At 53.2% G+C, this 15,707-nt stretch overlaps 1 protein-coding gene across 3 annotated transcripts in view; it reads right to left on the bottom strand.

Moving 5' to 3' along the window:
- PEX6 (peroxisomal biogenesis factor 6) overlaps positions 1–15,707 on the bottom strand; it is a 28,400-nt gene that overhangs the window by 1,798 nt on the left and 10,895 nt on the right. The window contains exons 8-17 of one of the 3 annotated variants that reach the window (XR_012158349.2): positions 14,911–15,106; positions 14,034–14,110; positions 13,426–13,558; positions 11,883–12,088; positions 11,712–11,773; positions 7,480–7,588; positions 4,319–4,435; positions 3,364–3,441; positions 1,895–2,034; positions 105–345 (exon numbers count right to left, since the gene is read on the bottom strand). Coding sequence is in view for 2 of the 3 variants with exons in the window: in XM_073339881.2 (XP_073195982.2) it covers positions 1,895–2,034; positions 3,364–3,441; positions 4,319–4,435; positions 7,480–7,588; positions 11,712–11,773; positions 11,883–12,088; positions 13,426–13,558; positions 14,034–14,110; positions 14,911–15,106 (1,118 nt within the window). In the remaining variant the exon portion in view is untranslated. Of the gene's footprint in view, positions 1–104; positions 346–1,894; positions 2,035–3,363; positions 3,442–4,318; positions 4,436–6,026; positions 6,064–7,479; positions 7,589–11,711; positions 11,774–11,882; positions 12,089–13,425; positions 13,559–14,033; positions 14,111–14,910; positions 15,107–15,707 lie in introns of those variants that run through there. The other 2 variants (XM_073339881.2, XM_073339882.2) reach the window with 2 other exon arrangements.

Below are 15,707 nucleotides of genomic sequence, written 5' to 3'. Positions count from 1 at the left end.
ACCCTGCCCCCACCCCCTGCCTCCAGCCCCTCCTCTGACATTCTCTCGCATTCAGAATCATGGCTTAACAAAAGCTGCCCAAGCCTAGGCAAATAAGAACCTGCCTTGTGGGAAGGCAGATGCGTGAACTCAATTTGGGCAGAATGGCTGGGCTTGGCGAACGCCTCCACGCCAGCTCCCCAGAGGGCGAAGGGCACCCTGCCGCGTCTTGCAGTGGAGAATGTTCTTTAGCCCCATATTCTAGAATCATGTGATTACGGGTGACTCTCAGCTCTTGGTTTTGTAATGAAGTTTCTAACCATCATGGTTGCGGAGAAAAGCTTGAAACCGTGGTCCAGGTGCCACCTAAGAGCTCCAAAATCAGAAATGAAAGAGAACCCACAGTCTATTCTCTTCTTAAATCCCAGGACTTTAGGGGTCCTGCTTGGTGACTGTGGAATGTTCTGGGCTGGCAAACCTCTAAACCCCGCTCTGCCTCGTGCACATGGGAGCTGTCTGCCTGTCAGTGACCAGAGGGGACAGCTCATGCCTTTCTCCGCAGCCACTCCCTTTCCCTTTAACCTTTCAGGGAGAGAAGCTGCAGAGCAGCTGGTGAGAAGAAGAAAGGGGGGCAACAACAGAGAGCAGAGGAGACCTCCTTGCTCCAGCAGCGAGCGTGCCTACAGACTTTTTGGGGTTACACCGGGGCGGGGGGGTGGGGATCGTAGTCCCTGAGCCAAGCTGCACGTACTCGGCACTCAGACTCTCCCCTCCTGTGTCAACCTCACCAGCCCTTGGTCACTTTTGGGCCGTGAGGCTCCCTGCTCAGATCAGATTGAACAAGCCCTGGTGGGACTGTTCTCAGAGCCTGGTGCCAGACCCATCACTATGCAGCTGCCTTGTGCCGAGAGCAGGGGGACAAACAACCCAGCTGGAAGTGGCTGACCGCCAGGATGGCAGAGCAGAGTCCACTTCAAGCCCATTTATATAATGTTTGTTTACCTAGCTTAAGGCACATGTACAAGAGAGAGTGGCTGGAGCGAGAAAAGGTTGCCACACCACTTGGTGACCAAACACAGCCAATGACAAGTCCCCTTTCAGTCGCTGTTCACTACCCCAGCTTTGGCCAGGCAGGAAGGCTGGGTCCCAGGGCTCTCCCTGCTGCCTGACACATGGTTCACTCGTCCCTGGACAGAGCATTTTTTAAGTCTGACTCTCCATTTATTTTGCCTCGCTCGGACCCTTCTTAATACTGCAAAATTAGACAGCATGCTGAGGAGCCAAACCCGGAGAGGGAAGCCAGGATCATGACCCTATTCTACAGATGGGGAGCTCCGTACAGAGACATACCAATGCCCATCACACAGGCTGATTCATGCAGACGGACCCCACCGTGCGGAGCCTCAAAGAGCCCCGTGACAGAGCTAGGACTTGGACAGTGGGGTTCCTAGCTCCAGCCCACCGCTCTAACTAACGGACAATGCTGCCTCTCCATTGCTTTCATCTGCCTTCGTGTGTGCATGCCTCCCAGTTTAGTTACAATCCCTTGTGAATGTTCCCAAAATGCCCAGATCATTGGTGAACATGACCTGACCTAGCCTGAATCCCCATGGTAATCCCCGGAGGAGCCTCCTCCCGACTTGGCTTGGCCACTTGGCATTCCCCTTTGTCCCAACCCCCAACAGAGTCTAGTCCAAGCCAGTGTGAATTGATGAGGGAAGATTTCACAAGACACTGTATCAAATGCTTCACTAAAACCCAATTCACTGCCCTTAAACCCTATCAGGGGAAACCCCCATGTCTGCCTGGCGTAATTTGTTCTGCATCACTCCCCTCCCAGTAGCTGGGGGTCCAGCTTGTCTCTAGAGATTTTAACCTCTGCACAGTGCACAAGGGGAAAGGGCTGGGCTCCTACCTTCCTCAATCCAATCCACCTTCCTTTTGACGGCACACATCATGGCGTCTGCACAGAGCGCATACAGATCTGCTCCCGTCAGCTGTGCAGGGCACTGATCCAGGACACTGTTGAGGCTCACTGAAGGGTCCAGTTTGAACCTGCCAGGAAGGGAAATGCTAGATCCACAGACAGCTGGAGACTGAATCCAGCCACACAGAATTCAGCCAGAAGGCTGTGGGCAGGAGGACTCGGATCCCCAGGTCAGCTCCTCCCTGTGCAGCCCCCCTGGGCTCTGCACTTGGTTCTCCATAATCACAGGCTCCACCACTTGATTAACCTACTCGTTCATTTCCCTCCTCCAAGAACACTGCTGGCCCGCATCACAAGTGGAGTCTCACTCCCGCAGGGTAGATTCAAAGGCAATTCAGATCTGTCAATCAGGGAAGACCAGACGTCTGCAGGTCTGGCTCCTGGCTGCAGACTCCTCCCAGAAGAGAGCTTCCGTACCTACCTATATCAAAGTGGTCTCGATATCAAAAATTCCTGTGCAAACCCCACACCCCAGAGGTTCGGTCTCCCCTAACAGGAAGGGCTCTGGCAGACGAGCCAGCCACACAGCCAGACCGGAGAGCATACGACACAGATTTCAGCAACGCACATGTTCATTTCTCCAACCAGGATATGCCTGGCCTGAGCTGGAAGAAACAGCAGTGATCGTCCACAAGCCAGATGGGGAAACTAAACCACCTCCAAACAGGTTAAAGCACAGCTGTACACCATGGATAATCCCTAGGACAGGGATGGGAGACTCCCTGGGGCCCTGCAGTGTGGGCAGGGTAAAAACACTGGCAGATCACAATGGGACCCCTGGCACCACAACCTCTATAGTGCAGGGCCAGCTCCTCAGCTGGTGTCAAGCAACAGTGACTTCAACAAAGCAGCACATAACTCCCCTGCTGAGGGTCTGTCCCCTTGTGTGCAGACACAGCCCTGTTACAGCGCTCCACATCTCTTTGGCTGAGGCCAGGCCTCTTGCAGCCCAGGAAGGGCCTGTGGGTGTGAAGGTCGAGCCTGGAGCTGAAGAGGTGGTGTGAGCTCATGTAGGCCTGGAGGGAGCCCGGTACAGCCCTGCTCCTGCCCACAGCTGCAGGGCTTTCCTTCTCTCCTGGGCAGCAGGCCTGTCTGCCTGGCCTGACACCTCACACACCCTGCTGCCAGCCAGCATGGCCAGAACAAATCCCCAGGCCAGGACAGAGTCTAGGGAGCAGTGCTGCGGCAGCGAGGCCTGCACACCAATGCTACCTCCAGCTCCGAGCTAGGGGCAGCCCCCACAGAGCTCTGGGCACCATGACCGGCACCTCTGAACTGCCTTCCACTCTGCCAGCCGCCTCCACCCATGCTTAGCCCAGCCCCCGAGCCACACGGCGCATGCACAGCTAAGCAAGGAAGCGGCTTGTTCGGAGCTAGGCATCTGGGCAAACACTCACTTCCTGGTGATGGCGCTCAGCACCCGCAGCTGAGACTCACGGTCCTCATTCATGCCGACGTAGACCAGCTTGTCAAACCTGGCAGTGGAGAGAAAGAGCCAGTCAAGGACAGATCAAGAAAAACCTGCTTCAACAGGCAAGTCACATGCTCCCAGCGTCAGCACAACAGCCCTGCCCCCAGCACCAGGGCAGTTGGTGGCTCCCTGGCACCCGCGTTACCAGGCTCCACTCTCACGCTGAGCCCAGGGACTGGGGAGACAGAGGTGGCCTCACGTCACCCGATTCTCAGCCTGTCCCACCCCAGGGTAAATCAGAGGAGCATGAGGGCTGCTCTAGCTTATGTTCGGGTTGCAATGATCCCCACAGGCTGAGGGCCAGCCCGGGTAGCCAGAATCAACATGTTTCAGCCCTGCCTCAGCCCTCCTCCAGCTCATGCCCGACGAGAGGCGCTGAGTGGGAAGCCAGCACAGACCCTTTGCAGGAGCTCTGCAGAGGCTGGGGAGCCCCGTACACCAGGGCTAATGCCCAGGACTGTTTCCGTTCCCAGTACGCCGCCAGACTGGAATAAAGAGGCTGGAGGGCAACAGGAAATCCATCGCCCCCATTGTCTCCACTGTGGTAGCTTTCAAAGGCTGCAATCAGCACCAGGGCTGTGTCACGCTCTGTCCTGCACACAAACATAGGCAGAGACGGGCCCAGCCCAGAAAAGCTTGCAGGGTAAAAGAGACGAGTGAACATACCACACCACAGGAGGGAAAGGGGACTGGGGTGGGCAAAGTGATAAGGTAACATGGTGATGCAGGCTGCACTGGGCACAACGTGATCTCTTTGAAGCCCGACAGCCACTTGCCCCGTGGGCCCAGAGGCCGAGGCACTGCCCAAGGAGCCTCTCCCCACATATGGACAAGAACAGTACCCATGTGCCCAAGCAAGCCCAGAGCAGCGAGCAATGTACCTGCCAGGCCGGAGCAGTGCTGGGTCCAGGAGGTCAGGTCTGTTGGTGGCACCGATCACAAACACGTCTCTGGTGGAATGAAGTCCATCAAGCTCTGCTAGCAGCTGGGAGACAACTCTACCAAGGGCAAGAGAGGAACGACAAAGGTACGGACCCTCTGGAGTTACTGCTAATCCAACCTTAAGCTGTGAACAAACCCACTCCCCAGATCCATAGACACTTAGCAGTATTATCATCACCAGATCACCCACAAGCCCCAGCTCAGACCAGGGCCCCATTGTACCGGGCATGGTGGAGACACACCATAAGAGACAGTCACTACCCCAAGCAGCTTATAAGCTCAACAGACAAGACCAAGAAATAGAGAGGGAGACAGAGTGTGTGTGTGTGGAGCATCTTGGCTCACTCAGCAGGTCACAAGACCCAAGTCTTTTGACTTCCTGTCCAGTCCCCAGTCCCTGAGACCATGCCACCCACAGCACGCCTACACACACACCCCGCCCCCCCGAAAAGCACTTCACACACACACAGCCCTTGAGACCCATAGGCCTCTCTAACAGGGAACTACATGGGCACAGCCCAAGACCCCTGCCTTGGGACAAGAACACAAATGGCCTTGTGGTTAAGGCAAGTTCCCAGCTCTGCCAGACTCTCTGTGTGATCTCAGGCAAGCCCGTTCATCTCCCTGAGGCTCCGTTCCCAACGCTGCCCTGCCCCCCCGGCACCTGATGAGGATACACACACTAATGTCTGAGAAGCGCTCCGATGCTCTGGTGACAGGAACCATATATAGACAGACACACATCTCTGTGGATCATGTTCCCTACAGAGACATTTGCTAACCACAGCTCAGACCTGGAAAAAAGTAATGTCGTGCCAACATTTAAAAAGGGTAAACACGATGACCTGGGTAATTATAGGCCTGTCAGTCTGACATCGATCCTGGCCAAGACAGTGGAGTGGCTGATATGGGATTCCATTAATAAAGAATTAAAGCAGGGTAAGATAATTCACGCCAATCAACATGGCTTTATGGAAAATAGATTCTGTCACACTAATTTGGTTTTGATGAGATTATAAATTTGATAAAAATAATAACGTTGATGTAATATACTTAGACTTCTGTAAGGGATTTCACTTGGTACCACAGGACATTTTGATTAACAAGCTAGAATGATATAACATTACCATGGCACTCATTAAATGGATTAAAAGCTGGCTAACTGATAGGTCTCACAATGTAATTGTAAATGGGGAATCATCATCGAGTGGGTGTGTTTCCAGTGGGGTCCCGCAGGGATTGGTTTTTGGCCCTAGGCTATTTAAAATTTTTATCAATGACCTGGAAGAAAACATAAAATCATCCCTGATAAAGTTTGCAAACATAAAAATTGGGGGAGTGCTAAATAACGAAGACGACAGATCACTGATACAAAGCAATCTGGATCACTTGGTGAACTGGGAGCAAGCAAACGGTATACATTTTAAATTGGCTAAACGTAAATGTGTACATCTGGGAACAAAGGCGGCAGGCCAAACTTACAGGATGAGGGACTCTATGCTGGGAAGCAGTGACTCTGAAAAAGATTTTGGGGGTTGTAGTGGATAATCAGCTGAACGCCATGCGACACCGTGACCAGAAGAGCGGACGTGACCCTGGGATGTGTGAACAGGGGAAGCTCCAGTAGGAACAGAGAGGTTGTTTTACCTCTGCATGGGGCACTGGTCCGACTGCTGCTGGAATCCTGCAGCCAGGTGTGGGGTCCAAAATTCAAGAAGGATGTTGATAAATCGGAGAGAGGTCAGAGAAGAGACACAAGAATGATTAAAGGATTAGAAAACCTGCCTTAGAGTGGTAGACTCCAGGAGCTCAATGTGTTTAGCTTTCCAAAGAGAAAGTTAAAGGGTGAACTGATCACAGTTTACAAATATCTACTTGTGGAACAATTATGTAATAATGGGCTCTTCAACCTCGGAGAGAAAGGTCGAACATGATCCAGTGGCTGGAAGTTGAAGCTGGCCAAATCCAGACGGGAAATAAGGCATAAATTTAACAATGAGAGTAATTAACCATTGGAACAACTTACCCAGGGCCATGGTGGATTCTCCATCACTGACAATTTTTAAACCAAGACTGGATGTGTTTCTAAAAGCTCTGCTCCAGGAATTACTTTGGGGCAGTCTCTGGCCTGGGCTATACAGCAGGTCAGACTAGACGACCATAATGCACCCTTCTGGCCGTGGAATCTAGGAACCTGCCCCGTAGTGTACTCTTGCGTAACGAGCTCACCTGCAAGGCACTGCTGGCAGTCAGACCGGTGTGCACCCTCTGCACCCAACAGCCACCCCACAGGGAGTCAGGTGAACTGTGAATGGCAGACACTGCAGCGTCAGGCCTCTGGATACCCTGCTGTGTCTAGTCTAGTCAACAGACTCTATTCCTAGGCCCACAAACACGAGAAGCTACCCTCAAGCCTGTGGATGCCTTGTCAGGCTCAGCCGAGCACAGCCACACCACCTTCATAACGCTTCAGGTTACAACTCACTGTGCTCAGCTGAGCCTTGCACATAGTCACCGTCAGAGGCATGTGCTCCCAAAAATCCCACCTACAGGCCGGCTGGGCTGCAGGAACGTGACTGAGATTCTGCTGACACGTGAAAGGTGTGCGGTGCTTCACACAGCACTCCCTGCCCTGAAGCGCTTCCCAGCCGACAGAGGGAAAGAAACAAGACATGGGTTATGATTTCAGCAGTGATGGCTCTTCGTGGGCAAGGACTGTGTCTTCATATACGTTTGCACAGCAGCCTGAATGCTGATCCTGACCGAGGCCTCTCCGGTCATTTTCGTAAGTGTTTGCCCCACGCCCAGCAACAGGAGGGCCTGATCTCAGCCAGAGGCCCTTAGGACTTACTACAGTCAGCAACAGATAATGACAACGCCCCACGTGTGAGGCAGTGCGAAAGCAGGTGTCAAGCCCACTGCAGCAAAGGAGAGGACTGGGAGGAGCAGGGAGGCAATGAGGGAAGAACTAGGGTGAGATTCTGCCACCAACCTATGTGTGCCTGGCCCTGCCATGCAATCTCACACATGCCTGGCGTGTATCAAATCACCCAGAATCCTAATGTAGCTGCCAAAACAGAAGGGCGCAGCAAGCACTCACCTGTCCATAACTCCACCTGAGTCTCCGCTCCGTCCACGGTTGGGTGCCAAGGAATCCAGTTCATCGAAGAAGATAATGCAGGGGGCAGCTGCCCTGGCTCTGGTAAACACTGGGAGGAAAGACACACGCAGAGCATGGGCACCCAAGAAAGGGCTGCACAGAGAGAGCTGGCACAGTGGGGAGCCCCCATTGAGCAAGCAGTCCAGAGTGGGAGGAAAAGAGAGTTCTCTCTTCCATAACTGGTGTTCTTCGAGACGTGTTGCTCAAGTCCAGTCAAGGGGGCGCCGGAGCCAGTCCCCTGCGGATACTGCTGAGGGGAAAAACTACTGGCACCATGCATGTGGCGAGCACACATGTAAGTTGAATGGACATGAGCAATCACCAGAAAATGACTGGGTCCTGCTTTGCAGACACATACTCCTCAGCCCAGAGCTCTGCCATCTCTCCTGGGACGTGACAGAACATGCCCACAGCTGTTCAGGGAGGAGGCTGCTTGGCAGACAGGAACAGGGCATGTACTCCAGGCACAGGGGTGCATGAGGCAAGGCAGAAAGCACAAAGAAGAGGGCGGCTATGCAGGTGGCATCCTGGGACGGCTACTCACCATTACTGTTATTTATTGGGTGTATTACGGTAGCATCTAGCAGCCCACCGTGGAGCAGCCCCACTGCGCTAGGCGCTGTACAAACACAAGACAGAGAGACAGCCCCTGCCCCAAGGCGCTTACAGTCAAAGTATAAGACACGAGACAACAGATGGGGACAGACAGGGGCATGCAAGGAAACAATGAGGCACGATTGTGTAAATAGATGACACAGACACGGGGAAGGGGGGATGCAGTAGCACCCACAGGCAGAGTGACCAATGGGATGGCAGCAGATGGCACGTTAGCGCCATGATTTTTTGTTCTTTTCTCTTTTTTTGGTGGGTTTAGTTAGCAGGGGATCAGCTAAACGGGAGCGGGAGAGGGCCGGGGAGTAGGAGCAGTGCGGTGTGAAGCCATGCCCCAGCCCTCCCTCACACAGCCATTCAGCACAGGGTGGAGAAAGTCAGAGAAATCTCAGCCCTTTTGCCTGGACTGTCCAGAGGGCCCTGCTTTGCCAGCTCTCATCCCCACCGGCTGGAGTCACTAGCTGTCTCCAGGGGGGAAAGGAGGCACCATCTGTCTGCTACAGCAAAAAGGCTCCTTTCACCACTCCCTCAGCCACCCCTGTTTGTCCATTTTGTCCACCTGTTGGGTCTTATCATAGAGCCAGTCTGCGAGCTCTGCAGCAGCGACTGGCTTCCCATGACATGTCTGGACACACCCAGACACTGGGGCCCTGAGCCTGGTCTGTGGCCCGAAGGGACGGACGTAACACAAACAGCAGCAATAACGGCGAAGGACCTGGAAAGAGCATGGAGCACAGTAGGGGAGAGATGCAGCTGGGTGTGATTACAGAGGTGTGACAATCAGAGTCCAGACCACCCAAAGGGAGAACAGCAGAATGAGCAATTGAAGCAACTGGTCGTATACAATATGACAGATATGGCAAGTCAGGTCTTTTTTGAAACCTTGTGATGTTCATAACTTGATGGTCATTATGAGATATGTCGGCAGATGGTGGTTATGAATCTATGTCTTTAAGTATATAAAAAACGTGCTCATAACCTGTACTACAATTCAGATCCACCTCACAGCAGGGAGGGGTGCTGGCCATGAAATGCTGGATCCCCTCTATGATGGGGGTACACAAGGGAACTGTTCAGGAAATACCTTATCTTAGAAAAGGGAACTGAGCTAATAGAGAAGTGTGAAACCTGCAGTGGCGTCTTTATGTTTATTTTCTGTGTCTTGTGTGTGTGTTTACTTTCCCTATTTCACCTTCCAATCGGTGGCTTTCCCATTAATTCAACCTTGTTTATTTTTAGCCCATGCAGGTCTCTGGCATGCAAACAGCATGGAATATGCATGCCAAAGTGAGCTGATAACTGGGGGCAGGTTCCACTCCTTCAGGGGTGACAAACCAGGGGTGAAAAGTCCAAGTGTCTGGTAGTTAAGAACATGGGGGAGAGGGACTTCGGGAAACTGGGGACCAGAAGGGTTGTTGGGGTCACCCTGCCAGGAGTAACGAGGCTGGTGGAATCTTGGGTGAGACTTTTGTGCTTGTGGGCTGGCTCCTGGTGTCCACGCTCTGAGCCAGAGCAACACAGCATTAAGGCCCCCAAAGTTACAAGGCAGGCGGCAACGGAATCCCTCACTGGTCTGGGTGATCCCCAAACAGCATAGGAGGGCTCTGCAAAGGATGTTGTGATAATTGGGCCAACAAATTTACCCTAGTGTGAGCTCAACTTGTAGTGAGTGAAAATTCAGAGCATGATAATAACCTGTAATAGTCCATGTTGATGGAAAAAGGTGCCAAAGGAAGACAGAAAGAACAAAAAGTCCTACTGATAAAATTCAAGGACTGTGTTCAAATCATGCCAGGTAAACAAGAGAAGTGTGGGACCAGCAATCAATGGCCCAAAATTGGTGTGTTGGAAGTGAGACCCGATAGGTGGACAAAATTATGTGGGAGGGCTACTCCCCTTTGGGGGCCTTAAAAAGAGACTTGGGGGTGAAAATTAGCAGAGGCGAAGCAAACTCAACAAGTGCTGACGGGAAAAAAAGTAGCAGCTGTCTGCCAACAGCTGCTCCGAAAAGCTTCACCATCATAATTCAGAGGGGTAACCGTGTTAGTCTGTATCCACAAAAACAACAAGGAGTCTGGTGGCACCTTAAAGACTAACAGATTTATTTGGGCATAAGCTCTCGTGGGTAAAAAACCACTTTTATGCCACCGGGCTCCGTGTTGTTTTTGTACCATCATGATTGCCATCCCAGACTGTCTCCTGGGACTCCAGGATCCAGCATGACACTGCGGTGCCTCCTTTGTCCTAATCCTGAGATGTCCTGATCAGACCAGGCTAGAGAGAGGGAGCCAGATGACATCACCATCTCCACTGGCTCTGACTAGATCTCAAACACCACCTGGGATGTGAGACTGTCACCCCCCCCACTCCCCTTGTGTGTTCTTTTCCTTCCCCACCTTATTTCTTCTCTTTCCTATCTCTCTCCTTTGCCATCTGCCTAAGGAGCATCTGGCTTAGTTGGCCAAGTGTTGCTGCATATTTTGCAACACTTCAGCAAGCCCGTGACCAGAAAGAGGCAGCTAAAAGCAATGCCCTAAACAGCTCAATGCTGATCAGACCAGGTGCTGGGCCTGAGTTTTTCCAGCAGCAAGGCTGCAAGTGAGAGTCAGCACCAGAGACAGAAGCTGCATTTTCTGTATTTGCTGCTCTTTTCCCTCCCCTCTTGGGTGCGTGTCTTGTTTTGTCTTCTAGGAAACGGGATCAGACTTTAACCATTACAGCACCAGTGCATCTCAACAAACTGGTTCTGTTTTCCCCAAGGACAGTGAGACAGCCAAACAAGGGAGACACTCTCTCTCCAGCCAAAGGGAAGGGGAACAAGGTACGTCGTTAAAACGAGAGCCTGACTTAATACTTGACATTTCAAATGCTTGAACGTTTTTCCATCTTTTCTGTCTCTTTAATAGATGGTCATAAGGCTGTTTGATGGTGTGTTTGCCGTGGCACTAAGCAGGCGGAGGTCTCTGTATGCCAAAGCCCTGACCTTGTTTAGTGCGGCTTAACACTGGACAGTTTCAGGGTCACGTTAGCACCTTTGACTCTCTGGGTCCATTTAGTCCACATGAATTAATACAGCAGGGACGTCAGGCAGCTGGGAGCAGGAGCAGGCATGGAGCCAATGGAGGGATTCAAGGAAGAGATGTGATGACTGCAGCGGCAGATTAGAGGAGAGGCAAGGAGCAGGGAGGCCCAGACAAGAGCCATTATGGGCCTCAAGGCTAGAGATGGCCACAGTATGGAGCTGGGACAATGAAGAGAGAGCAGACGGGAAGAGAGGGAGAAGTGGGGTGTTGCACAGAGGATTTAGTAAACCTGATACAGGGGGGACGAGGGAGGCTGAGCCAGTTGGCCCAGGACACAGGCCAGATTGGTCCACTGTCCCCAGCAGCCTCGCTGTGAGCAGAAGTTTGTTGGACGAGCAATAGGGTCAAATTCTATCCCCTTCCTCCTACGCCAAGGAGGAGAAGAAGACTCCCGGGGCGCACAGCCATCCTGCCAGCCACGCTCACAACTATGAGCCAAAAGCGCACAGAGCCCCAGGAGCCAGAGCTGCTACTCACCTTCACGCACATTCCCTTCACTCTGCCCCACGTACATGTTAATGAGCTCCGGCCCTTTCACACTGCAATGGAGAGAGCAGGGACCCAGTTATACCAACCCTGCGCAAAGGAGCCCTGCACACACAGCACAGGACCAGCACCCCACCCCAAGAAAGGCCAACCCCTCCTCACCTGAGGAAAGTCATGGTGCACTCAGTGGCCACAGCTTTGGCAAGCAAGGTCTTTCCTGTCCCAGGAGGCCCGTAGAGCAAAAGGCCAGAGCGGCACAGCCCCACAGACAGCAGCTCCGGGTGCTCCAGAGGCAGCTGGATGGTGTCCAGGATCTCCTTCTTCACTTCCTGGAGCCCGCCGATGTCCTGCCAGGTGACCGTGGGGATCTGCAGCGAGACCAACAGCCCAGTCACCCACTTCGTCCCCAGCCCAGAGCAGGTTTGCTCCAGTCCCCAGCTCCAAGACTGACTGGCAGCTGCGCGAATAGGGCACTCTGACACCCCCGCTCCATGTGCTCCCTGCCCAGTGTGTATGTTGTACATCCCTGATCTGATTGCACCCCCTTCTCTCACACCTTCCCTGCCCCCAAACTCCAGCCCATCATCTCAGACTCCTCCGCAGCTCTCAGCCCCCTCCTCAAAGGTCACACCGCCCTCCTTCACACAGAGTGCCTTCTCTGCTGCTCTGCCTTGTCCTCGAAAACCCAGCCTCCCACACCAGTCTCACGGCCAAACCCGGGGCACGGGGTGTCTGAATGGCAAGCTCCCAGAGACAGGGGCCGTTCTGCACAGTGCCAAGCACGCTGCCTGCTTTCCATACACACAGCTGGAACAGTAACTGGAGGGAGAGAACTTTGGGGATGGGACCAAAATGTTGCATGACAAACACATCAATAATGGGCATGGCTGCAGGAACGACTGCCTATTCCCATCAGGGTCTGCAGTGTCCTTGTAGCTTTGTTGGTCCCAGGAGATTAGAGAGACAAGGTGAGGGAGGTAATATCTTGTACTGGACCAACTTCTGTCGGTGAGAGAGACAAGCTTTCGAGCTTACACTGAGCTCTTGTTCTGGTCTGGGAAACTAACTCAGAGTGTCACTGCTAAACTCAAGGTGGAACAGATTGTTTAGTATAAGTGGTTAACATAAATTTCAAGAGACCATTCAAGGTGAAGTGGCCCATTAACACTCCTCCAGTCACATAGGAGAAGTAGTAGGTTATAGATTGTTGTAATAGGCCATAAGCCCAGTGGCTCTGCTCAATCCATGGTTTTTAGTGCCTAGCAAAGTTACATATTTAAGCTCCCAAGCCCCTCTTTGGAAGGTGTTGTGCAGATTTCCTTTGAGGATGAGGACTGGGAGGTCGGGTATAGAGCGATCCCTCTGTGAAAAGTGTTCATCCACCGGTGAGAGGGAGTTTTTGTCACTTTCCTGCGTGAGTTCATTCGAGAGCGTACACTCCAGGCAGTCAGGGAGTGGAAATCCCAGCATGGCACCCAGCCTGCTGGTCTCTGAGTGGGGAGTGCAGTGAGGGACAGACCCCCGCGTGGCTGTTGCTAATCAAATGTTTTTCAGACGTCCGGCTCTGCGAGTGACCATCAGGTGCCTATCTACTGTAGTGTGGCTTCATGTCCTGAGGGATGGGGTGAGGGCCATTCAAACGGACCTGGCAAGTGGCACAGATACCGGAGCCTTGTATCCTTCCTCCCCGCTCAGTGGTTCATACCTTTGGGGCTCCAACTGCCTGCGAATGAGCCTCATGCAGCTGATCCAAAGCAACGTTAAAATCCTCCGCGAGAACAGGGAACCCAGCAGCACAAAAATCTCTTTCCTCGTCCTCACTCAGCCCCCCTGGGAAACTGGCCACAGAGAAGGAGAAAAGTCTAAGTCTGTTCTCTTCACACGCTCAATTCACCACCAACAGCACATCTCTCCCTGAGCCGTCCCCACCACCCCTGCCCCTTTCTGCTAGCCCCTGCACGGTCCCCACTGCCCCAGACCTGGCACTGTCCCAGCCTCACTCCTGCTAGTCACTGCATCTCCCTCACTGTGCTGTCTCAACCATGGCCACAATCACTGCACATAGTCACTGCATCTCCCTCGCTGCACTTTGTCCCCACCGCCATGTAGTCTTTGCCATGTCTCCACCATGGGTTTGTCTGGATCACAGCCACATTCACTGCATGTGCTCCCACCTCCCACAGAAAAGAGGATGAAATACTGTATCTTTCCACCCGCGGAAATGGAGCTTTTCATTCCCAGTAATTAATGTTCTGGATACAAGCAGGCACTCTGCAAGTCCATGGATGATCACTCACAGGCCCATCTACTTACCTTGAGGTTAAGATCCTGGTGCAAGCTGCCTGGCCTCCTTGGGCCAGCAAAGCACAGAAATCTCCCAGCACAAACCCCTGTGAACACAGAAACAAAACCCATGTCCAATGGTGAAGAGCATCCGTGCCACTGTGCACACTGGAACCAAGCGCAGCCTCCTTCTCAGACAAGGAGGGTAGAGGTACCTGCACAGATGTGTTGTGTGCAACTGGGTGCTTAGCCTGACCTAGGTAATCACCCCATTTCCTCACACCAATCACACCTAACAAGCCAGGTGAGCACACATCTTTAGTGCCCGCAAAGGCAAGTCTGGGTGCACAATTCTGCAAGCACCTCTGCACGGCAGTCTACAAACATCCCCCTCTGAAAGTTTGCCCCAGAGAGATTTAATATAAAAAACCCAAATGACTGCAACACTGAAGCTGCATGGTTAAAAACTGCAAACATGAATGACAGGCCAAGGACATTCAGGCTCCAGGAGCAACACAGACCCAGCCATGCTGCACAGCCTGCATGCTACACGGACAGACTGCTCCCATAATGCAGCACCCCGACCCACAAGCCAGTGCATGGGGTGGGGCCTGCCTCCTCCCCAGCTGTCCTCACCCCTGTGTGGGCGATCTGCCTGCCTGCCGGGGGGAGAAGGGCAGCTCCTGCCCAGGCCCCATGACATGTGGGGAGACCTCCCCCGCAGAGGCTACTCTATCAAGGCTTCCTGAGGACCATCACCTATGTCCATTTTCAAGGCTCAAGCTGCCGTCATTTTTGCAGCGTAGTAACTGAAGGACTAGTCAGAGGGGCTCAGAACAGCCTCCTTTGCCTAGTCACACGACAGGGCTGCCACCCCCTCCCCGGGCCACAGGCAGGCTGCACTCACCGCACTTCTCCGCGCTAGTTTGGCCAAGCTCACTTCCTTGCCCAATGGAAGGCTGGCAGTGAGCGTGCTCAGAATGGCCTTCCGCTGCTCTTCCGATGGGGCTTGGACTGTCACCTCGTGGAGGAAAGCTGTCTGCACGTCAGCCAGGACGTCCTGAGGCTTGCACGTGGTGGCAACCACCAGGACTGGGTAACCGCTGAGACACAAACACACCAGAGAAACAAGAGCTGTCAGGCACACAGCAGAGAACCTGCAAACAACATCCATGGCGGCCACACGGCCACCATCCCCACACAAAACTCCTCTGCCATGCACTGGCATGTTTGCATGTCAGCACAATCGGCTGCAAGAGGTGCTGGGCAGAGCTGCAGTTCCGAGAGCAGCTTGGGAGACTATCCCTACTCCACCTGCCCTGTTCAATCCTACGCCACTCTGCCCCCAGGCGCCTGCAAGCTCGCCCCACAAGCCACAGGGACCCCCACCAGTGACATCACATCTTCCCTCCCCATGTCTCCCAGCCCTCTGTTCTTGTGTCATCCCCACAGCTCCTGTTACCTGCTGTCAATCTCACAAGTATGCCATTGCTCCTGCTTTCCATGATATCCTGCAGCTCAGCCTCACCCCAGATATGCTACATCTGCTTTAATGTCTCATCGGAGCCAACCCAGGGAACTAAAACAAGAATCCTCTCGGCCCCAGAGGCCAAATCTTCTAATTCCCCACACTTCAGGGCTGCTCTGCTGGCAAACCCCGGAGGCTTTTTGAAATAAACTGAGCAAGCCTGGAAAATTACTCCA

Source organism: Lepidochelys kempii, chromosome 3 (assembly GCF_965140285.1).
Source record: "Lepidochelys kempii isolate rLepKem1 chromosome 3, rLepKem1.hap1, whole genome shotgun sequence".
Classification (NCBI taxonomy): Eukaryota; Metazoa; Chordata; order Testudines; family Cheloniidae; genus Lepidochelys; species Lepidochelys kempii.
The sequence above is the reverse complement of the archived record's forward strand: the minus strand, read 5'-3'. Positions and strand labels throughout refer to the sequence as shown.